At 37.8% G+C, this 24,958-nt stretch overlaps 2 protein-coding genes across 2 annotated transcripts; both read left to right on the forward strand.

Annotated features, from left to right (window-relative positions):
• Positions 1-60: 60 nt before the first annotated feature.
• LOC133528317 (protein preli-like) lies at positions 61-19,903 on the forward strand. Its single transcript, XM_061865660.1, has 7 exons — positions 61-360; positions 745-915; positions 6,819-6,926; positions 9,237-9,342; positions 11,051-11,200; positions 18,124-18,288; positions 19,790-19,903. Exons 2-6 carry the CDS (start codon positions 824-826, stop codon positions 18,283-18,285), a joined length of 618 nt encoding a protein of 205 aa, XP_061721644.1. The 5' UTR covers positions 61-360; positions 745-823; the 3' UTR covers positions 18,286-18,288; positions 19,790-19,903.
• LOC133528450 (putative nuclease HARBI1) lies at positions 11,987-14,843 on the forward strand. Its single transcript, XM_061865844.1, has 6 exons — positions 11,987-12,745; positions 12,887-13,017; positions 13,236-13,434; positions 13,752-13,896; positions 13,974-14,220; positions 14,675-14,843. Exons 1-6 carry the CDS (start codon positions 12,509-12,511, stop codon positions 14,799-14,801), a joined length of 1,086 nt encoding a protein of 361 aa, XP_061721828.1. The 5' UTR covers positions 11,987-12,508; the 3' UTR covers positions 14,802-14,843.
• Positions 19,904-24,958: the final 5,055 nt, after the last annotated feature.

Genomic DNA, 24,958 nt, shown 5'->3' on the forward strand with positions numbered 1-24,958 from the left:
TATCATTTTTTTTAAGTTTCTTGTGTTTTCAATAGAAAAACGCCCAATTGAATGTCGTAGACAAAACGCTCCTGGAATACAATTCACTCATTCAGTTTTTACCATTCATTCATTCTGTTAAATGACAGTTTGTTGACTTTGTTGTCCAGTCTTCATTCACTCACAGATGGACTCTGGAACAAAAATGTCATCTGTTATCAAAATTTTATCAAAAACACCTGAAATATGAATGATAACACGTGTTTAATAATGAGATTACGAACCATATCCTCTAAATAGGATTCGTGCAGCAAGTCAGTGGTTGTAACTAGGATCAAAACCAGGAAGTTACAATAATAATTCAATAATTCCGGCTTAAAGGTAATCTCCATGATTTTATCCAATATTCTTTATCCATTCGTCTTTATTTGGTTACATTGTTCATTTAATCGTTATTTTTAAGTTTACTACAGTATTTATTACACAAACGTGAGTTTAATTGATTATTTATTGATGTTGCCGTGTCCTTCAATCCATTCAAATTAGGTTGATCGTGATATTTACATCAAGTTCGTTTATACGTGACTTAAGGGACTAAGTCTTTGTTGCTTGTACCATATAATTACAAGGTCTTCCCGACGAAAATTGGAAACAAAACGGCAAGCACATTTGACCCACTTAGAGTTTATGTAACTTGATATGTGGGCTATGTCTAAGCCCACATATATATTTTTACATTTGAAACATAACTATTTCGTGTTTTAGGTGTCGGGGTCCAGCAAGATGGCGTGCTGAGTTCGTCGTCCTGTTTACAATCATTCCATTATAAAAACAGTAAAGTAAAATGGCAAGATACTTTGAAAATACTAGTACATTCAACTTCAGTTGGGACCAGGTGGCATCTGGCTATTGGAAAAGATACCCTAATCCACAGAGGTAAGGCATATGTTGCTGTTTATCAAATTGTATAGCATAGTATACCAAACATGCTGGTTTGTGAGTAGCTAAATGTTACTATTGGGAATTTTTAATACCTTATATACTTCGTTGCTAGGTAACTGTTTGGTAATCAAAAATCAAGCACTTAATGGATTTGGCATTCTCAACAACGATATAATCTTCTGTACAGTTATGTTTAAAAATATTGATACAAACAAAGTCATAAAAATATGTATGTATACTTAACCTTATTGCCCATATATTAGTAATTAGGTAGTGTATAGGACATACTTTTGGAAATTTGTCTGTATTAATATTTTTAGACATGACTGCACTAGCAGTAGTAATCACTTTATTCTTCAACACGACACAAGTTTACATAAAATTTACAGAAATTAAGATACAAAGGTAAGCTTATCCCTGTACTATAGTACTAGAGTCAGACCAAGCTAACTCTACATGGCATTTTCAATGACAAAGTGTGGCAATGTCCCTATTCTCAAGCCCCCCCTCCCTATTCTCAAATTTTACATACAATGTATGCCCCTGCGGTATCTGCCCCTCCCTTAGGTGTCTGGCGATATCAACTCCCCCCCCCCCCCTAGTTCACTGGCTGGTTACGACCTTGAGTTCCCTAATATAAGTATCTGCTCTTCTAGCTAGTATGGCATTGGTACTTAACACTTATTGTACAAAGACATTAATTTGTATGCAGCGATGCATACACAATTACATATCAGTTGTTACATGTCCTCTAGACCATTGAGCAATTGTTCACAAAGTGAGATGACATTAGTATTAGTTTCAATCAAGATGCATGCTATTATTAGAACTATAACTTGTTAGATAAAGAAATACTTCAATAGAATTCAATATTTGTATTTAGTCTATGTACAAAATGTCAACTAAACTTGATATAGATTTCCTTGCATTTCTCACAAATTTATTATAACCAGTGTGGGCTGAATTGGAAATATTGAAAAGTAACCGTTACAAATTGAACAGAAAACTGTAACGGTTTACGGTTTAATTTGTAATGGTTTCTTTTCAATATTTTCAATACTAATTAATGTTCTGCCCACACTGGTTATAACTGTATGACAGGGGTTTCCCGATGCTGGACCATTGGCTGGATTTGGCCTGATAGCCTGCCAACACCCACAAAAAGAGCCAACCATAAAAAAAAAACAATGCACTCGGGAGTGCCGGCAGAAGTGAAAACTTGAATATTAACATTGTGCATTTTTATATTTTTTGGAATGGTAAGGGAATTGCTTTAATTATCAGAATAGAAGAAGTATCATTTATGTGGTAAAATACAATATTCATTTATTGCGCTATCCTACACAAACATGACAATTTATGTTACATTAAATAAATAAATATTATAGGACATTATTACACAAATTGACTAAGTCCCACAGTAAGCTCAATAAGGCTTGTGTTGTGGGTACTAAGACAACTATATATACTAGTAGCTCTGTGAGCTGTAGACCTCGCGAGCATAGCTTATGGCTCTTCTACACGATGGCCCAGCGTAGGCAAGTCCTAGGGGCGCATTTATGCGTTAGAGCAGCGGTTCCTAACTTGGGGGGTAATTACCCCCGTAGTGGTAAATCTGGTATTTTATGGAGGTAATAAGCTCAATTAAATATAACAGAAATTAGACCTGTAAGAAAGAATATTGATATTTATTGGGAGTAGGGGTAAAATCGGGTTCCCTAGTTAGTCATAGGGGTGGCAGAACTGACAAGGTTAGGAACCACTGCGTTAGAGGGAGCAGGTGATATTGCTATCTCATTTCACCGCATAGCTGCGTCCCTTAGATTGGCCTACGCTGGGCCATCGTGTAGAGGAGCCCTTAAAACTGAATAAATGTATGGCTCCGCTGTTTAGAAGAATTTATAAAAACTAAATTGACAAAAAACATAATTATCGAATAGGATGGTCCAACTTTGTATGTAGAAAAAAGTTGAAAGGATTTTATCTTCACATGGCTCCCTTAATAGAACAGTAATCTATGTGCCAAATTTGAACTCATTTGCGAATGATTAGGTGGTCGCTATGATTTTGTGATTTGCAATATCCTCATACAAATAAAAAAATGCAAAGTTAACTAAAACAAAAAAAAAAACTATTTCCATCAGTTTTAGCATACTTATAAATAATAAATAAAACGAATAAAGAGCCCTTAAAGACATTTCCAAAGCAGAATTATTGATGGGTCAATTTATTTAAATACTATTTTGTATAGCAGTATTGTTTCATTTATAGCGACCTCTAAATAATGTTAATTGCTCTTAATTATTTATACATACTTTTTCGTATATCAGAATTTAAAAAGCCCGCACGGAAAAGGAAATTTCATTAATTATTAACTAAGGCAACTTTGTAGACACGTAAATTTACTGCCATCTTTGGATATATGATTAAACCTCTTGGAACGTTATGGTGCCATCGCTCGAAACGATGCTGTCAAACATTTAGCCTTTTATCTATTAGATGGCGCCACTTTTAGGTCTTTAACAATTTTAACATATATTAGTAAACGAATAAGGATCATAAAGATCATCAAGGAAAGGAAAGTAAAATGGCGTTCTACAAATTTTTATCATGTGTCGAAAGATATAGCAGCAATTTTACTGTAGCAACAAAATTTTGTATGATAATCCACCTCCATTTCAAATTTTCTTTGCCAACGCCTACAAAATGGGAAGGAGAGAGAAAATACTCCCTTGTCAAACGCCCACAGTTACTCGGTCATCCCCTGAATGGTAAAAGTAGAACCACCTCCATCTTCGTCGGCAGAAGAAGGGCCATCAGAGCTTCACTCTGTAATATTTTATCTCTATAGGATTTGGCAATTTAATCCGCTTAAACATCATTTTGCTACATCGAATACCGTGACTCAAATATCAACAGAAGATATATAATAAATCTTCGGAACATTGTGTTCCTGCAAATTTGTGCCCTGAATTTTTGTAGACAAGATTATAGCAAGCATCGCTGGCTCTTAGTAATCTATATGCACCAAAATTTTCAAAAAGAATGCCACGAACCGTACCGAAACTTTCTGCGGCGACTGCACGCAGGAAATATGTTAGAAAACCGTTTCCCTCTTTTAGCTATGATATATAAAAAAAATATATTAAAGCAATATAACATACATTTACGTTTAAACTTCTATTCCTAATATAATATCAATATTCCAATCTACAACTACCTCTCTATAGCAAAGCCAAAATTGATAAATTAATCTAAATGCAATAACTGCTCAGATTTTTTTAAATCATGAACCCGTTTTCGCCTGTCCGTCTCCTCGAACTTTAACGGCTGTAAAAAAAGTTCAGACAATAAAACTGAAACGAATACGCTTTGCTCGCGTTTCGTGCTCGCTTGATCAACAATACGAAATTTAAATGCAAAAAAAATACAAAATATTACAATTCAGGGAATAGATCCAGGGTCCTCTTCTCTCTCCCTGTTACAAAGCTTAGTCAATAAAAAATAGGAAATTAAAGTGCAAAAAAAAAAAAACAAAAAAGATTTCATTGTTTGGGATTTGAGCCCGGAACCTCATGATTGTAAAGCTAGTGAATTCCAATTGAGCCACGAATGGATATATGTACCACGGTGAAATTAGGCTACTTATTCTCGATTAAAACCTAAATATCTAAATACCCCCTAAACCAGCGTTCTAAAATATCTGAATTTTTCGCAAATCACTCTGTGACCATGTCTCACAAGGAGGAAGCTCTTATGATATCGATACGGCTATTTGTTTAGGCGCGACGTACCATGACTCCGCCATTTTGAAAAAATTCCAAAAACTGGATCGACAAAAAAATTCTATTTGATCATAGAATATGGTCGCAAAATTTCACGCGAATCGGTTGAGAATTGCGACCTGTAGAGGAGAACATCCGGACATACGAAAGCAGATTGCGCGAGTCAAAACGTAGACCTACGCTACGCTTCGGTCAATAATATATAAATATTTATAAATACTTAAATACATAGAAAACACCCATGACTCAGGAACAAAATATCCATGCTCATCACACGAATAAATGCCCTTACCAGGATTTGAACCCGGGACCATCGGCTTCGTAGGCAGGGTCACTACCCACTAGGCCAAACTGGTCGTCAAACATTAAAATGTAACTACTGGCTTCAATGAAATTGTAACAGTTTTTCGATCAGGTCGCGTGTCCGTCTTACGAATTTTCAATCTGTCTAATCTGTCGGTCACGTGACTTGTTGCGAGTTTAACATTTTTTTTGCCCATCACAAAAAGTGCACAGTGACGCTAAAGAAGTTTTCATTTCAAAATATTTTTTGATATAAAATCAAAGCTAAATATAACAAATATGTATATCAACTATAAAATTCTCTGTGGAATAACTAAGCTCTAATAAATAAATAAACTCATGAAGACAATTGTAACAAACCCAAACATAAACAAATACAAGTAGGTTGCATTGTTTTATCAAAGAGTTACTATGGCTACCTCCTGTGTCCATCAGATCACCTCAATGGTACCATAATATTGCATTGTCACCCAACTTACAAACATAGTTTCAGCTCAACCGAATAACAGAAAGTGGGTCTAATTTAGCTTGCAAGATTTGACCCAAACATAAGTGCTATGTCAACTACTGCATAAACATATTATCAAGTTGGCTCACTCAAGGTTCTAATGGCGGTTTTGGCACCATTATTTATGTATTTACTTTTATCGCTCACTAATTTAATTTGTAATGTATTGTTGTTTTTTCTCATATAAGTGAATAATTGTTATTCTTTTGAGAAATAAAATCTTTAAACGGAATTATCTAACTAGAGTTTTAATTGCCCTTATATAATGAGTACTTGACATTGTTACCAGTCAGATCGTTCTAAGCATGTTTTATGTTATGTCATCCTGATTTACTGTTATTGATTATTCTTTTTTTTTTATACTACTTCGGTGGCAAACAAGCATACGGCCCGCCTGATGGTAAGCAGTCTCCGTAGCCTATGTACGCCTGCAACTCCAGAGGAGTTACATGCGCGTTGCCGACCCTAAACCCCCCCCCCCCCCCCCTCGTTGAGCTCTGGCAACCTTACTCACCGGCAGGAACACAACACTATGAGTAGGGTCTAGTGTTATTTGGTTGCTGTTTTCTGTAAGGTGGAGGTACTTCCCCAGTTGGGCTCTGCTCTAGATCTGGAATGACATCCACTGGCTGTGCCCTACCACACAAAGCAAGATGGCATTCACAATGCCCATACCTCTCTTTTGGACGCAGTTTAAGGACGTACCCGGGTCCAATTCGGGTCCGGGTCGTATTCTATTATTAGATGTGCTAGGTTTAGTTTAGATACTTAGATAAGTAAATGACTTCTCAAGGAAAAGGAAACGCATTAAGTATAGGCTAGTTTTAATGATGATCATGACCAATAGGACATCTGTGATAAAGAACTTACTTTTACAGACCCTATCATACAATAAAAATCACCTACAGAATGCTTATAACTAACTTCAGTGTACACCATCATTGTCTATGTACATAACTGCTTTTAATTTAAATAAGGTATTATGGGCACAATCAATCAAATGTGATTTTGGCACGTTACATTTTTTAATATCACACGGCCCCAAAAGATGTTATTACCAGATGTTAGAGCCTGTTTGAAAAGAGAAGAATCCTGGAATGTATTGGGCCCCATACATTTCACGACTCTTCTCTTCCGCACAGACTCTACCACTAGGAATAACAGAAAAAAATCGCATTAGTCGCACCCCGAAAATCTTAGTTGTTACCCGGTGCAAATAATGGGTTAAAAGAAACAAATGAATGCAACATTATGCATTCAGGCATTAATAACACTAATAATATTAATTAATGTTGTTCCAGCACCCATGTTCTGTCAGAAGACACATACTGCCGGCAAGTCAAAGATGGATGTCTGTACACCAAGAGGCTGCTCACGAAGACCAACAGGGTGCCCAAATGGGGGGAAAGGTAGGTTGTTATCATATTTTACTTGCGTGGTGCTATAATTAAGAGTAAGGAATGTCGAGATCTGTCACCACACCAAGGTGCAAGATGTGGGTTGCATCATTACCAAACTAAAATGGAGTTGGGCGGGACATGTTGCTAGGCAGAGTGACTGTTAACGGAGTGGTAGCCGCTTTCGAATGAAAGAAGCCCCTGGCGTCCGATGCCTCGTTGAGTGGTCGACATTTGGATGATTGCTGGAACCTAAATCATAGCATGGTGTGCGGATTTAGAGAAATTTATCTTTCATCGCTCTGGCAATGGCATGAACTAACTATATGCCAAGATTTTACCGAAAGTAGTTTTTAGTTGGGTTTAAAAAAAGTATTATTAAAGGGTGCACACGCAAATGTAGGGAGGTACGCCTGTTTAATCCCCCTATCGACTAATTTCAACTCTGAGCTAATCTTTTTTCATAATTGAAGTTCTAAATATAGATAAATTACTGTGTTTTTCTGCTTTAAATAGATAAATACGTATAACGTCAGTGATGAGAATTTCTCAGCGAAAACATTGTGCCTCTATTACAGGAATAATCTTATCACTGAATAAGATTACATTTATCTTAGTCTAAGATATCGAAATTGATGTTGCAAAGAACAGTCTAATCAAGATTGATTATTGTGAAAATATTTTGTACGTATGCATATAAGCTTTTGTACACAGCATTGTAAACTTTAGCACCAAGGAAATAATGAACACATTTACATATACAGTCTAACCAGTCAAATTCCCATTTTTATTGTTGCATACCAGGAGAGTTCCATATGGAACCTTATTACTGAAGCTTTAGAGTAGCTGGTTGACGCGATACGCTACGTACCTAATGTATTCCAATTTTTATTGTTGCATACCAGGAGAGTTCCATATGGAGCCTTATTACTGAAGCTTTAGAGTAGCTGGTTGACGCGATACGCTACGTACCTAATGTATTCCAATTTTTATTGTTGCATACCAGGAGAGTTCCATATGGAGCCTTATTACTGAAGCTTTAGAGTAGCTGGTTGACGCGATACGCTGCGTACCTAATGTATTCCCATTTTTATTGTTACATACCAGGAGAGTTCCATATGGAGCCTTATTACTGAAGCTTTAGAGTAGCTGGTTGACGCGATACGCTGCGTACCTAATGTATTCCCATTTTTATTCTTGCTTAACAGGAGAGTTCCACATGGAGCCTTATTACTGAAGCTTTAGAGTAGCTGGTTGACGCGATACGCTGCGTGCCTAATGTATTCCCATTTTTATTGTTGCATACCAGGAGAGTTCCACATGGAGCCTTATTACTGAAGCTTTAGAGTAGCTGGTTGACGCGATACGCTGCGTACCTAATGTATTCCCATTTTTCCCCACTGGGCAGAGGGAATAAGCGCTTCATATAAATCATTCCGTTTTGTCTCCGCCTCATGTATGGCGACGGTTTCGTGGCAGGGACCAATGGGAATACATCGCGTACAATGTCCATTGCAATGTTCTATAGAAACAGCAATGTCTTCCATTCCAGTGGCTGCGGGTTAATTTCCTTGAGGGAAGCCAGAGCTAATTTGGCTTTCATTTTCTTCGTGAATTGTAGCAAAGAGAATTAGAAATAGAGGTGGACTGTCAAAGAAAATTTTGTGGCCACAGTAAATTTACTGCCATCTTTCGACACACGATTAAAACTTTTAGAACACCATTTGACTTTGATCCTTGTTCTTTCACTGATATGTGTTAAATATCAAAAAGTGGCGCTATCTTACCGGGCATCGGCTAAAAGTTGTGGCGCCATCGCTCGAAACGATGCAGTCATACCTTTGGCCTTTGATCTAGTGCATACAAAGCCATATGTGGCAGTTATAATATTAAACTCTATTGACCGCTATTAAAGTTGAAATTTAAACAATTTTTTTTGACATGCACTAGAGGGTTAAATGGCTTAAAATTAAGGAAGGCGGTGGGGATGTGATCCCGTACAATAATATGCTGTACGAAGCTAGCGACTAGACACAGGGATGTAATATGAATAAATATTATAGGGACATTCTTACACAAATTAACTAAGTCCCACGGTAAGCCGAGAAGGCTTGTGTTGTGGGTACTCAGACAACGATATATATAATATACAAATACATAGAAAACACCCAAGACTCAGGAATAAATATCTTTGTTCATCACACAAACAAATGCACTTACCGGAATTCGAACCCAGGACTTTCGGCTTGATAGGCAGGGTCACTACCCACTTAAGACAGACCGGTCGTCAAATAATAAAATCCCCTTTGTTTATTGTTACAGGTTCTTCAGCGCGAAGTCTGTCAAAATCGTCGAAGAGAGCATCGTGGACCCGGAGAAGAAGGTTCTCGTCACATACACTAGGAACTTAGGGTACACTAAAGTTATGGTAAGTGGAAACATCTTTAGTGCCCTGCCGATAAAAACTTGATGTTGACATTATTTCAATATGATACGACTTTTTGACTTTTTAAATACATGTTTAGAGAAAAAAAAAATGTTTTTGGCATTGACAGGACGGACCTTACGGGCACTAAGAATGGTGCTAGTTTAGTGGTGTTCGAATTCGAACCAATCGTGCAGTCTAACGCAACTAGTTGCGACCGATCGCGCGCGTGATGCGAACTCATCAACCAATCGCGTTGTGGCTGTTCGAATTCGTGTGCGTGACACCGCTGTACTGGTCCCATTGTTATTGCCCGTAAGTCCCGTCCGTAGACAGTTAAAAGAGGTAGTTATTTGTGTGCAGCATGTCATCGTGAACCTTGTCAGGATGCAGGAAGGTGGGCATCTACGTAGATATTGTGCTGTAGCCGCGTGTTAGTTGACGTCTTGGGCGGACAAAGGGTTCAAGAAGGCCAAATTTATCTCTAACTTCGATTATTATGTCCACAGTTTGGCGAAAAAATATGTGTACCTACCACTTAAGTTTTCTCTTGAAAAAAAATTGATAAACCATTGGCATCCATTCATTGTCCAATTTTTCGCATGTACATACCTACTGTCACGTCTGAAAATATCGACACGGACAAAGTGCCAAAAATATGAATACACTACCTTAATATATGGGCAATAAGGTCGTGTATACATATTTTTGGCACGTTGTACGTATCGATATTTTCAGACGTGACTGTACAATAGTATGTAAAAGTGGATCGCAAGTTTATGATAAGGGTTAGAACGCTATTTACATTTAAGACTCTATTAACACTTATTTTAGTGCGATCTTTTATGAAACAATTATATTTGAGATAAAAAAAAACTGTTAAGACCAATTCGCAAACGTGTCGGTCCCCAACTATTATTTCCACCCTCCAAACTAGCTATGGTAAGAAACGGCCCTTACTGTCGATGTGTGCGCATTATAACTAAAGTGCTTGGTTTCCTGAATCTAGAAATTAGTGATAGGTTATTTAAGAAACGGTTAAAGGAAATATTAATAGAAAAATGTTATTATTCAATGGATGAATTTTTTGATGATAATAGTCTGGATTGTGAAAATGATTGTTTATGAATTTTATGATATTATTGACTAATTATTGTTAAATTTTATTTTTCGTATGACTGATGATTACCAATGATTTTGTAAATATGTTTCTGCATGAATTATTTATATTTTAATACGTATATACTTGTTTTGACATTTAATTATTTCTAGAAATTAATGTAAATTATAATTTTAAATCCTAAATTGTACACCCTAGCAGGGTATCGTGTACCTACTTGACTATATTTAAGACCAAAATGTACAAATGAACATGATTTCAATGGAATAAATGATATGATATGATATTCAATTCAATTTCAATTCAATTCAAATATACTTTAGTCATGTAGGCCTAGCAACAAGCACTTATGAATAGTAAGACAGTATTACATATAATTATCTTAATCTAATTATCAGAGCAATTTATTGATGTTGTAAATATTATTCCATATATAATACTAATGAATATAATTCATAGATCAAATTTAATACTAAAACTTTCACAAAATATAGTCATACAAAAAAAAAATGTATAAAAAATTGTAGTCTAGATTGTTTCTAGAATAAATTCTAAATGTCAAACAAATATAATAAAAAATATTTGTTTCAGAGCGTAATAGAACGCGTGGAGTACCGCAGCGCAGGTACAGGCTCGACCGTAGCGAAGCGCTCCGCCTGGATCGATTCGCAAGTCTTCGGCTTTTCGCGCGCCATTCGCGCGTTCGGCGTCGATAGGTTCCGCAAAAATTGCACGCAAATGGTGAGTTTGTAACATTCACAAGTCGAGAGGTTTCGCAAAAAAGCTGGTGAGAATATACCGTAAAGCAAACCCATTTTGCAAGATTTTATTTAGTATCAGCAAAGATAAATTGATCGAGTAAAATGTGTACAATTTAAGACAATTCCGTGCTTCGAATTTGACAGGTAAACGAGATGGCGCTGTACAGCTGTATACAATTTGCGGTAACTCTGATTGTCAACAGTTGACGTTTGACAATTCAGTGGCCGCAAAACATATGGTGCAATACAGCGCCATCTGTTTTGAATGTCAAACTGAGGGCCACGTTTTTTTCTTAGACTACCTCTCGATTACAATCAATCCTCTTTGGTATCAGTCATTTATATACGAATTATGAAGATGCGAAAAATAATGCAAATTCACGAGAAAAAAGTATTATTGCAGAATGGTTTATTAATATTATGATTGGTTGGTTTTATCATGGTAATAATACCATAAGGTTTTAAAATTTTTGATTCGTGTAAGAAAAGCTTTACAGTTTTGATATTACGGTGTACTGGCCGGAACCACGAAAAAACTTGTATTTTGGGTTGTTATTTCTGGTATTTTGATATTCCTACTTCGATAAATATTATAGGCCATTCTTACACAGATTGACTAAGCCCCACAGTAAGCTCGAGAAGGCTTGTGTTGTGGGTACTCAGACACCCATATATATATAATATATAAATACTTAAATACATAGAAAACACCCAAGACTCAGGAACAAATATTTGTATTCATCGCATAAAAAATGGATTCGAACCCAGGACCATCGGCTTCATAGGCAGGGTCACTCACTATACTCTGTATCTTTAGGTATTTAAAAAAACGTCAACGAAATCTACCCTCAAATAGCTCCTTAAGCCAGATGAAAACATTACATGATCAAATAATGTAGGTTTAAAGTCAGTGCTGCTAGCATGACTTACCGCGACAAGCTCGACAAGAGACAGATGGGCGCGACTTGAGGCCTTGTCGCGGGGTGGCAGCACAACTCATGCGCGAGAGAAGCGACAAACTCGTGATCAAAAGTCACTGTCAGAAAATGACAGCATACCGCGACTTTGAACTAAAACCGTAGCACAACTACCTATTTGTGGACAAAATGTTTTCTCGTCTTTACGTCAAACCGCGAGTCAAAGTCTACGCGACTTCATGACCGCGACTAGTGGTTTAGTGCATTTATTTTGGAAAAAAATTAAGTTATCTCTTGCAAAGGTAAGTAAAAATTTGGTCAATTTATGTAAATACTATTTAATTACTCCGTATATTTTAAAGTGACGTACAATGTTACAAAATCACAACATTTTCAGAATGGCTTTATTCTTCATTTTAAACGAAGAAAGACGGGCCCGTAAAATCCAACGTTCTCGGCTCAGGGATTATGCCAACCCCTTCGAGCTCCCGGAACAAGAGTTCTTCCACAATTATAGAATGAACAAGCCTATGGCTTTGTACTTGTGCCGGGAGTTGGAAGGTGCGTTGGCTCCCCGACAACGACATGGACTCCCTGTCCATATAAAGGTATATTTTAAGCAATCTAAAATTTTAAATCTATTTTAGTACTTATATCTATGTTATAAATGGGACTCTTTCATAAAGTGTTCATTTGTACTCATAATCTTTTGCCTTATTATCAATCATGAGCAATATTTACCATCGTAGGTGCTGGTTGCCATAAAATTCATGGCAGGTGGCAGTTACCAACGGGAGATCGGGCAGGACCACAATTTGTGCGTAGCACAAAGAACGGCCTCCAAATATATAGGTCAAGTGGTCGCTGCCATTAATAGAAGGTACGATGTAACCCTTAAGACCATAGTGGATAGTCCCCATTATCTCCTTGAATATTATAACATTTATAACTTGTACCTAAGAATAAGGAGCGGAAAATAAATTCTTCTATTAAAAGATCAAACGAATAAGTGAGAGCAATGAGAAGCAGTAATATGAACTTTTCGGATTATAGTTACGCTTCATTTGCACCAATTATCTAATAGCGATATGTTTTCAGCCTGAAACCTAAATGGATATCCTTCCCGGGTACCGAGAGGGAAAGACGAGACGTCGCGGCGGCTTTCCAAGAAATATATGGCTTGCCTGATTTGTTGGGAACTATCGATTGTACCCACGTCTCGATCTTTCCTCCTCCTCGACCGCGCGGCCTGCAGTTCATCAACCGGAAAGGAAAACATACCCTCAATGTGCAATTGGTAAGTTTCAATTCAACACGATAACATGATGTAGGTACGATTTTTATGTTTACGCATATTTCTTTAGTTAATTCCCTAGATTTAGAATAATTATATATTCTATTAATAATAATAATATTAATCATCAAGGAACAACAATTACATTGAACAGTTTACATTCTTTTTACACGCGGTTATTTTCACAAGGAGGATGTTCTAACGGACAATATGTATCAATAGGTATATATAGCGATTCCTATGAACTAAGTATAAAACACTAGTATAGTGTAGTAGTAATCATTTTTGAAACACGTTCTTTACAAGCTTTTAACTTTCAGATCGCTGATGTAAACTGCAGGTTGCTGCACGTAAATGCGCAGTACCCGGGAAGAGTACACGACCAATTCATTTTTAACCACTCTGTGGTGAAAAATGAATTGCGCCGGCTATACGATCTTAGAATCGGATCGTATTATCTGCTGGGTAAGTTTATAAATTATTTTATACAGAAACATGCTTATTGAGAGCTGAAAATTATTAATTTTGTTACACAATTTCAGGAGATTCAGGTTACGGACTGGAGCCATGGCTTATGACTCCAGTCCTTAACGCTGCACCGGGGTCCGCGGAGGAGCGGTACACCGCATGGCACTGCCAGGTCCGCAACATCATCGAGCGGACCAATGGCTATTTGAAGGGGTCACTGCGGTGCTTGGGTTTGGACCGGTCTCTACATTATAGCCCTGAAAAGTCCTGCCGCCTTATCTATGCGTGTTGTACCATTTACAACATAATGAAACATTTTAGGTGAGTTAGTACATACGTCTATCAGACAACAATGATATTAGTAACAATGATAATCTATCTATACATCTTGTAAAACAAACTCCCCGCCGCGTCGTTAAGCTTTTCCCGTTGTTAGTTATTAAAATATAACATTTGGCGCACCATTTTCAAATCTGAATAGAGTGCATAGTAGCTTAGTCTCCTCGACTAAGTTTCTTTTTCAACAATGATTATCTAAGACTCGCCGTGGCTCTAATGTGAAGCCAAATGTGCAACGGCCACCAAGGGCTTAGTTGCCCAAGAAGCGCCAGTCTTTTCCCACACTTTTGGACTGTGCCACAATTAGGTACAAAAAAGAGATCTGAAATAATTTTTCGAAATTTTGAAGATAATTTGCAAAGGTTTATAGTTTCTTGCATTTATATCAATTTGTAATTTTCTTACTCACTAAATTGTGTCATTTTATTGTTACTAGGGTGGAAATGGACGAACCGTTGGAAGAACCCGTCCAACAACACAGGCCGGAGCCAGTACCACAGGCGGCACTTTATCAGGCCGCTTTGAACAAAAGAAATCAACTCATCTTTACTTACTTTAATTAAGATTATTTAACTTTTAGAATTATATTTTCATGTTGATTTCAATTGATTTCGTTTTATTTTTGCATTGTCTTGAATCATAAACTCGCTAACTCTAAATTATGCAATCACCTACCTATACAGGATGAATGGAAGGACACGAGTTAAAGTAGATACGGTTCTCATCAACACGGTCGCTCCAGACCAAATGATCTGCCGCCGCATCATATAAATGTTCGCGGTTATAGCCCTGATCCAGTGAGGTATCCATCCATACGCGGCACACGATCCATCTCGAATTTTAGCGTGACGGACATGTATTTCATACACAAACGTCTCGTTGCTATATTTTGTTAATTTAAATTTGGTCCAGTCGTTGAGAACATAATTATGTGCATACTATAAAAATGTTTTTAACACTGACTTATTTAAATAAAACCTTCAGGAAATGTATTATACTAAATGTATTATTAAAGTAAATAAAAACATTCAAAATTTCAGTTGGTGTATAGGGCCGTGTATACGACGCCTCTCTCGCCTGGCTGCACCGCGGATCTCATTTGCTATATCCTGGAAAAATAAATATTTGTGACTAATTGATTTGCTAGTCATGTAAATATTTTAAGAGTAGCCCCAATTAAATGAATATTTAAATCTAAAATTGTGTAAATTACCCATGAAGAGTATTCTGAAAGTATATACGAAGCTAAATCGATTATGGCAGCTACTAAATATCGTTATTGAAGCGCTGGTAGCCTAGCGGTAAGAGCATGCGACTTGCAATCGGGAGGTCACGGGTTCACACCCCGGCTCGTACCAATGACTTTTTCTGAACTTCATGTAGGAAATATCATTTGATATTTACCAGTCGCTTTTCGGTGAAGGAAAACAACGTGAGGAAACCGGACTAATCCCCAACAAGGCCTACTTTACCCTCTGGGTTGGAAGGTCAGATTGTAATCGCTTTCGTAAAAACTAGTGCCTACGCCAAATCTTGGGATTAGTTGTCAAGCGGACCCTAGGCTCCCAGCATGAGCCGTGGCAATTTGCCGGGACAACGCGAGGAAGAAGAACTAAAATTCGTTATTTTGCTTTCGAGATTACAATTATGCATATTAGGTTCAATTATATGATTGCAATTATGCATAGGTTCAAGGTAGGTATGCGTGTTATTTAGTTCAAAATTTAATTCTTGGCACCTCCTAATTAGTTAAATTGAGAACTTAATTTCTCCACTATCTTAAGGTTGTCTGCCTTTAGCGATATGACCTCCTGTTTATGTAGGTATTATGTATGTCTCCTTGTTTTATTTGGAGATTGTGCCGTAAAGAGGATTTGTAGTATGTTATAAACATAATTATGCACAAACCCGCAATATGAGGTTAGTTTCTCTTTGAGCGATCACAAAAGCAGCCGAATGTAGTTGCTGGTGCGTGCGCCGCCGAGCAGTCGGCGCGGGGTTTGGGCGTGGAGGGCGGACTAAACGAGGCCTCGTCGGAAGCGAGGGAGCTGCCACAACTATTTCGGCGTGATCAATATGATCAGCCTGTAGTTGCTGCGACCCTCCCGCCTCTAACGAGGACTCCGACGCTCCAGTACCAACCTATTCAATATGGGAAAATGTACGTGTGCTTTATTTATTTTGACATTACTTAAAGTGACTGCTGTAGTAAATGTGAAAGTCTAAGACAAAGTCGTGCTGCGGATTTGATAGCTAATGAAGGCCGTGCTGCACATTTCCGTACATTATGTGGCCAATCTGGTTATCAAAAGTATACGTTTCAAGATTCAGTGACCACAAAACATATGGCGCTGTACCGCGCCATTTATTTCATCTATCGATATCGTAGGCACGATTTTTTGTTAGGATATCACATCATTATACAATCAATGAATCTGTAATCGGATGTTAAGAAATAGGTATATCAACCTACCTAGATTATTTCAAAAATAGGTAATTTTTTCCCTTTTTTCGGTATTTGATACTTACAATTCCCGAGCCAATCCCTGTCTCCTGTTCGACGCCGATGCCCGTGGCGCACTCCGTGCCAATGGCACCAAGGATTTTTTTTGCAGTTGTGCCTAATTCGGGGACGACCTCCGCGTTCCCCGTTCTATTAAAAGAGAGGCGGATCCGTCCCCCCTCCGCACGGGCTTTTTTTTTCAAATCACGCCACGTCTGAAATATATTGTTATGAAAAATTTAGTCATATAATTCGTAAACATCTTTATTGTACTGAGGAAAACATTCGTTAATAAATGGCAGGCTGAGCATGAGTGTGTGTGCATGAGGCTTTTTATATATTCATTATGCGCGTTTGCTTATTGAAAAAGAAACAAACCAGCATGAATGTAGGTAGTTACTATGTAGGTACCTTAAAACTAATAAACACGCATACAACTACTAGATTCAGTTAGGATAGCAATACAATGAAATAGGTATACTTACGTGTTTCCATTGGTCCACGGACTTGTCCGGGCCGTAATTAGACAACATGGCCTTTAATTGTTCCCACTCGGCTGCCATCTGCTGGTATCCGAGCGGGCCGCGAAATTCCCCAGCTGCAAATAAAGGGTTCGTGGACATGTAGTCCACGAGCTTCTCAATTTGCAGCGAGGAACTTCGTAGTCTAGAAAGTGTAACAAAAATAATAATAGATCATAATTTTTCTATGTCTTTCATAAATTGTTTAGGGCAAATATAAAGCATATTTTGTTATTTATTTACTAACGATTTATCAATGTGGGAAAAGACAATGTAATATTAATATCAAACTAAGTAGTGAAGTACCTTTAAGATGGATTATTGAAGGAATATACTTACATTGGTCGTTTCGGCGGCATTGTTTAAATTTACTGTTTTTTACAAACGTCAAACTTACGCAATCTTGACGTGTATAAACTAGCACCATAAAGAAAAATTGTTTGTTTTTCCGTTTGAAGAACGAATGAAATAGCGCAACCCTGTTTCCGATTCAGTGTTGCCACTTGTAAATATCAATTTGTTTACACTTTGGTTTCACCGGGCAACACTAACGAGTCGCGCCGCGACTTTGAGTTCTCTACGCGGCTGCTGCAGTCGCGGGTGACAGTTGTGCTACGGAAATCGACAAATTTGACAGCTGCGGGAATGTCGACTCGAGTCGCGGTCCTTCTCGCGGATGTAAGTTATGCTAGACATGCAGGTCGTTCAGTGACAGATACAGGCGGTTTTGTATTTGTTCGGTTAACCAATAAATATTAAAACTACCCGAAAATGTACAAATTATTTGTTTACTTTTATTTAAATCGCGATACAGAGTATAGGCCAGACTGGTCGTCAATAAGAACGGGCCCGTTGTTCCAGTACAACGGCTTCAACGGCGTCCTCCACAGCCTGTTCCCCAAGCAGCCGCACGCGCCGGCGCCGCTGTCGCCGCTGCAGTCGCTGCACAGCATGCGCGACGCCGCCGCCGCCGCCACCGACCGCGCCAAGCGGAACGTGCTGTCCTCTGTTAACCGCACTTAACAGGTATACAAACACCTTTTTTTTTTTTAATATTATATATAAATATGTATAAATACTTAAATACATAAAAAAACCCATGACTCAGGAACAAATATTCATGCTCATCACACAAATAAATGCCCTTACCAGGATTTGAACCCGGGACCATCAGCTTCGTAGGTTCGTCACTACCCACTAGGCCAAACCGGTCGTCAACCCTAAAATAAATTGAACCCTATGACGATTTGAAGTTCAAAATCATTGCGGGAAATATATTTTCTCTGCCATAAAAGGCTTAATAATAATAAGTTCACTTCATCACTTAAACAGAACCTTAGGATCTTAGTGTGGCGTTAACATTGACTGAAGCAGAATACATCGAATCGCTCTAACAAGCACAAAAACGGAATATATTAGTGGTTCTGCGAGCTGTAGACCTCGAGATATGCTTAACAAATTCACTGCCAGACAAAAAACGGCGCACTACCCCAGAAACCTGTGGTCTATAGCTGCGTACAAAACAACCCGCCCAGCGGGTTGTCCGGCATCTGAACAAAGTTCACGAGCGCCCACCAGGTGGGTTCCCGGCAGTGAATGTGTTAAAAAAATTAATTAGTTTTTGGCAAAAAAAATCTTTTTAGGGTTCCGTAGCCCACTAGGAACCCTTATAGTTTCGCCATGTCCGTCCGTCTGTCCGCTCACGGCTTTGCTCCGTGATCGTTAGTGCTAGAAACCTGCAATTTGGCATGGATTCATAAATCATGCATGGCGACAGAACAGTACAATGAAATCAACAAGAACTTTCTTTAAGGTACCTCCCATACAAAATGGTCGATTTTTTAGCTTATGCCCCATTGGGCATGGGGCGTGGGGAATCTTTAGATAGGTCTCTCAAAACTAATACAGGGCTCAATGATCATTTTTTGATAAAATGAATAATTTTGGAAATAAACGCTCTGAAAAAAAAAGAGATTGAATAATTTTGACGTGAATAAAATTTATTTTTACGAATTCCTATTCAAATAATTATTTTATTTTTGAGTACACAACACTGGCTTTTAGGGCTCCGTACCCAAAGGGTAAAACGGGACCCTATTACTAAGACTCCACTGTCCGTCTGTCTGTCTGTCTGTCCGTCTGTCACCGCAGTTGATTTTTTTTCTCTTCTTTTAAATTTTCACAAATGATGTATTTCTGTTGCCGCTATAACAACAAATTAGTGTGGCTGTGGGTGATGTGGGTCATACCTTGAAAGCCAAATTTGACCCACTTCCCGATTTCCGATTGAGCTGAAATTTTGCGTACATATGTAAATCGGATGGCAATGCAATATTATGATGACATGGAGCTGATCTGATGATGGAGGCAGGAGGTGGCCATGGGAACTCTGTGATGAAACAACGCATACTAACTGTATTTGGGGCTGTTAGAATTATCTTGACGAGTGTTAGTTGCCTGAGAAAAGTACAGTCAATGATAATAACGTGATTTTTTGCCAAAAACTTATTTTTCCTTTTATTTCCAGGATGACTTGAAGACAGGCAGAGACAGTTAAGTGCTAGTGAAGAATAGACTTTGTGTCGACGCGTTAAGGTTCATATTACTATTGGAATATATGGAAAGTGTAGTACGAAATATCTCTAAGAGTTTTAATACAATTATATAGTGGATTGTAAGATAAAGACGGGACGCTTCAGCACGAAAAATCTCGTACATTGACTCTGTTACTATCTCTATCGTACGCGGGTAATTATATTGCTGCCCATGATGCCGGCGGTCAAGGACTGTGCGAGCGAGACAGCAATATAATTACACGTGTGCGATAGAGATAGAAGCAGAGGGTCTTTGTACGAAATTCCTTGTGTTAAGCGTCCTTTTTTAGACTGGACCAAAGAGAATTTGAAATAGAAGTGTATTGTCAAAGAAAACTGTAGCGACGTAAATTTACTGCCATCTTTCGACACATGATTAAAACTTTTAGAACGCCATTTGACTTTGATTCTTATTCTTTTACTGATATGTGTTCAATTTGTTAAATATCAAAAAGTGGCGCCATGTAATAGATCAAAGGGCAAAGCGAGCGATGGCGCCATAACCTTTAGGTAGGGCCCGGCAGTGCCTTTATTTTTGATATTTAACAAATTGAACACATATCAGTAAAAGAATAAGAATCAAAGTCAAATGGCGTTCTAAAAGTTTTAATCATGTGTCGAAAGATGGCAGTAAATTTACGTTTCTGCAAAGTTTTCTTTGACAATACACCTCTATTTCAAATTCTCTTTGACTGGACTACGAGCTGCTTAGTAGAAATTGAAGAGTACTTGTTATAAATTGTTGTGCAAGGAAAGCATGTAAAATTGCCAATTTAAGTAAATTATGGTCTCATCCGGCTTGGATTTGATATTATTATCAATTATAATAACAGACAAGGTGTCTTTTGGTTTTGGTACGTTCTCGGACTTTAATTGTAGATCCATCTAAGGTTCAAGCTAATCTGGTTTTCAATACTAACGGTATGAAATGTCCAATGTAAAGTAAACGCTAAATGGCTCAACAATTAAAGTCTGTGACTCTACAGTCAAGTTCATAAATATGTATACATTTTTTCATCTTGCATTTATGACCTCGATAGTACGGTCACGTCTGAAAATATCGATACGAAAAAAATGCCAAAAATATGTATACACGACTTTATTGCCCGTATATTAAGGTAGTGTATACATATTTTTGGCATATTTTTGGTATCGATATTTTCAGACGTGACTGTACAGTCGTTTGCAAAACTAAACGCAACTTGTTTTTATACCACACTGTTGGCAAACAAGCATAAGGCCCGCCTGATGCAAAGTAGCCAATGGATGTCTTCAACCCCACTAAATAACAAAAAATAGTGCAGTTAGCTACAAAGGTGACCCCCCCCCCCCTGTATAGACTGATTGAATGCACGAGGGGGGGGGGGGGGGGGGTACCTGTCTCTGCAGCTGACTGAACTACGGACAATTTTTTCTTCTATTAGAATTGATAGTTCTAGAAAAAACACTCATTTTGGGAAAAAAATGCTAGTAATTTGTTTGTCTAAGACTCTCTATTCGTATGAATACAGGGCTCGGAACCGGTTTATTTTTAAATTCCGAGATAGCCCAATATTTTTAATTATTTTATACTCTTTACGTAGGACTGGATCATGTATTTAGGTAACAACTTCGCATTATTAGATAGTCCCATTAAAAATGAAATAATAAACCAAAAGAAAAATCAATCAATCAAATCAAAAACATCAATCAATTTAAAAACAATCTTGACAGACTATCTAAGCAGTGAAATCGTGTAGTGAACTCTGATTTAGACGTACCAGCATCAGCTGCCTGTCTTAAACCAAATAATCTTATACCTTTAAACGAGCAATTCTTGTATATATATATGTATATATATTTCTGTGATCTCGGAAACGGCTCTAACGATTTCGCTGAAATTTGGTATATAGGGGTTTTTGGGGGTATACAATCTATCTAGATTAGTCTTATGTTTGGGAATACGCGTGTTTTCGAATTTTTATGCGTTTTTCTTTCGACGCAGAATATGGTCGCTAATTTCGTGTTGCCGGCCACTGTCCGTCTGGTCCAGCGGGTTAAGATAAGATGCGGACTGCTAAACGCGTGTTACGGGTTCGAATCTCGCCCGGTGACTAACTTTTGTTTTTTTTTTTTTATATGTTCAAGTTTATATATAATTTTTTAATTTTGTTTTAGACAAGTTTAATTTAGTAAAAAAATGTAGTTTTGATTATCACCTATACACCACCATATTACAATATATAGTTATAACCGAGCAAAGCTCGGTCGCCCAGGTACTAATAATAATATGGCAGGTGTCCGGACGTCTTTGCAATAACCTAGTCTCATTGTCCTCCCAAACTTCAATCCATAGACCGTTATACTGTTAATTTTTACTACAATAGTCCCAATGCCTGCTGCGACCGGTTCATGGGTGTCTATTGTTGCGCCTGTGAACGGGTTCCAGCAGGCGTTCTACATGACATTAAAGCTCTCCAAGGGGCCTCTACGTGTTGGATCTATATCCCCACGCAAGCCTATCAAAAGACCGGGATTTATAGGCCCGTGAAATCCAAAGAGATATAATAATAATAAAAGAACGTAATAATACCGGTATTTTTTTGTATGAAGAAAAAACCGGTTCCGAGCCTTGTGTGAATATATGCCCAAAATATTAGAATGTAAATATATTTAGAAATTTCAATACAAAGTGAACCGTTTTCTAACGCACCGATGTGCCGATGAAAGCTTTACAACTTTATGAAATTATCACACGTAGTCGTTATTTTCCGCTGTACGTAAAGTAGCGCTGGTGGCCTAGCGGTAAGAGCGTGCGACTTGCAATCCGGAGGTCGCGGGTTCTAACCCCGGCTCGTACCAATGAGTTTTTCGGAACTTATGTACGAAATATCATTTGATATTTACCAGTCGCTTTTCGGTGAAGGAAAACATCGTGAGGAAACCGGACTAATCCCAACAAGGCCTAGTTTACCCTCCGGGTTGGAAGGTCAGATGGCAGTCGCTTTCGTAAAAACTAGTGCCTACGTCAAATCTTGGGATTAGTTGTCAAGCGGACCCCAGGCTCCCATGAGCCGTGGCAAAATGCCGGGACAACGCGAGGAAGACGTAAGTCGTAATTTTCCTCTCTGGATAGAAAAGCAAAAAAAGAATACGGACATATGTAAGCTTCTAACTCTTATAATAATTAAAACATCAAAACAATTCATCGAATTGTCTAATGATATTTTCTATAATGTATTCTAGGAAAATGGGGACTAAGGAGAAGCGGGTCGACTGTCCTCTGAATTGTGTCGATGATTTGAAAAAGATAAATGTATGTAAAGTATCAAGTTTATGTAAAATTAGATGCAATTTTTTTATATTATGTATCATTCGCTTGTATGTTATTTTATGTATGTGCTATTTTCATTTCACTGCCATAAAAATGCCATGTGCATAGGACTTCAAAACGAACAATTATTTTCAACCAGTTTAAGTGGCTGTCAACACCCAATGTCCTTGAAATTGATGTTACTTAAACAGTTTTTTAAGAAAGACTATTTGTTTTAGTCAAGTAAGAAAAATATATGTTCATATTAATTATATTTCAAAGACCGTGGTTGTACTCGATACATGATTGAACGAAATCGGCTCGATAGAAAATAATTGCAAAGATTGGTCTTAAAATCACAATTAAACGGTTTTATGTCTTTATTGTTTTGACTTATGGGTCTGCAATTAAAATCACAATTTCAAAACATTTATATCTAAACCGTGGTCGAGTTAAATATTACACTAATAATCCACTTTTTTTTATTTAAATATTTTTCTTATTATTCCCTTGCCCAGGCCCAGTAACATGCGACAGTGCTATCTCATTTACTCCGATACAAATAGACAGTGTGCGCGCTTTAGGTATTGACAGCCTCTTAAGTGTAACCGGTCCAGTAAAAATAGTCCATGATTCAAGCTTCTTTAATCTTGTGGGCGTCAATGACGGTTATATCCGTACCGTAAGTCCAAAGACGGATTAATCCGTCACAGACCACGTCAACATAACCTACGTATGCATAAAGTTCAATTTCAGTGTTGACACTTGTTGGCGTCCGAATGACAGATTTACTGTCGGCGTCGAAAAGGTTAAAAGTGAGGCTTACATTGCCGACTAAGGTAAACTGCATTCAAAAGTTTTAGATACCGCAATGTAATGAAAATTGTATTCAAGTTCTTACTAGTCTAAACCTCGCTGACGTCCTAAAAATTCTGCATAAGAAAAAAAAATACAAATGGATGATTTTATAGAGAGGTAATTTTTGCCGTAAAAGGCCGGTTTAACCCACTCTCATATAAAGTAAGAACTGTAAGCAAGAAGAATTTCGTACACTGTCTCGCCATTTCCCGCGCATAATTATATGGCTGTCCCGCTTATGAGCCTGGCGGTCAATACTACTTATTTTATTTATTTATTGCCCCTAGTCACACCTGATGGAAAGTGAAGAAAAAGCCTGAGATGGAGCCGGTTCAGTAGTAGCCTATTCACTCTTGCTTTACAGAGACCGATCTCATATTTATCAGGGAATATGATACAGATGGTGGGAGCGCATTTCATTGATTCGCAGTCCGTATAGTCGTTAGTTTTCAAGCTGGTCTTTACGACTAACTCTTTGTCTATTGTAAGTAAAACCGCACGTGCTACTATCCTGCATAAAAAAGGTTCGGTCACTTTAACCGGTCGAATTACAACTGTTATGGAAATTGCAATAAGATTCAAAATGAACTAATGGAAAAATATCTTGCGAGGCTGTGTGTGGTCCCTCTGCGGTTGCTGAGTGCCGGCGAGTCGAACGCTACAGAACTAGTCTACATGCGTAACAAAAGCGCGTTATCGGAGAGCGCACTAACGCTGTTTTTTTGAGCATTGGACTAGCCCAGACTCAGGTGCCAATTAGAATTATACGCCAATAACCGAACCTTTTTTTGTAGGTAGTAGCATGTGCGGTTTTACTTTCAATTAAGAAAGAGTTAGCCGTAAGAGCCAGCTTGAAAACTAGTGATTATAGGTATCAAAAAAGACGCGTGCGAGCGGGACAGCAATGTAATTATAAGTATAGTATTTTATATTTGAAGTCAATTGCATTCAG

The sequence above is a fragment of the Cydia pomonella genome, chromosome 19 (genome assembly GCF_033807575.1).
Source record: "Cydia pomonella isolate Wapato2018A chromosome 19, ilCydPomo1, whole genome shotgun sequence".
Lineage (NCBI taxonomy): Eukaryota > Metazoa > Arthropoda > Insecta > Lepidoptera > Tortricidae > Cydia > Cydia pomonella.

Bases quoted from the DNA above. Each gene is read 5' to 3' on its own strand.
- LOC133528317 (XM_061865660.1), top strand. From the start codon at position 824: ATGGCAAGATACTTTGAAAATACTAGTACATTCAACTTCAGTTGGGAC. The intron at 916-6,818 runs GTAAGGCATATG...ATGTTGTTCCAG, and splicing joins AGATACCCTAATCCACAGAG to CACCCATGTTCTGTCAGAAG. The intron at 9,343-11,050 runs GTAAGTGGAAAC...TATTTGTTTCAG, and splicing joins TAGGGTACACTAAAGTTATG to AGCGTAATAGAACGCGTGGA.
- LOC133528450 (XM_061865844.1), top strand. From the start codon at position 12,509: ATGTTACAAAATCACAACATTTTCAGAATGGCTTTATTCTTCATTTTA. The intron at 12,746-12,886 runs GTATATTTTAAG...TTACCATCGTAG, and splicing joins GACTCCCTGTCCATATAAAG to GTGCTGGTTGCCATAAAATT. The intron at 14,221-14,674 runs GTGAGTTAGTAC...TATTGTTACTAG, and splicing joins AACATAATGAAACATTTTAG to GGTGGAAATGGACGAACCGT.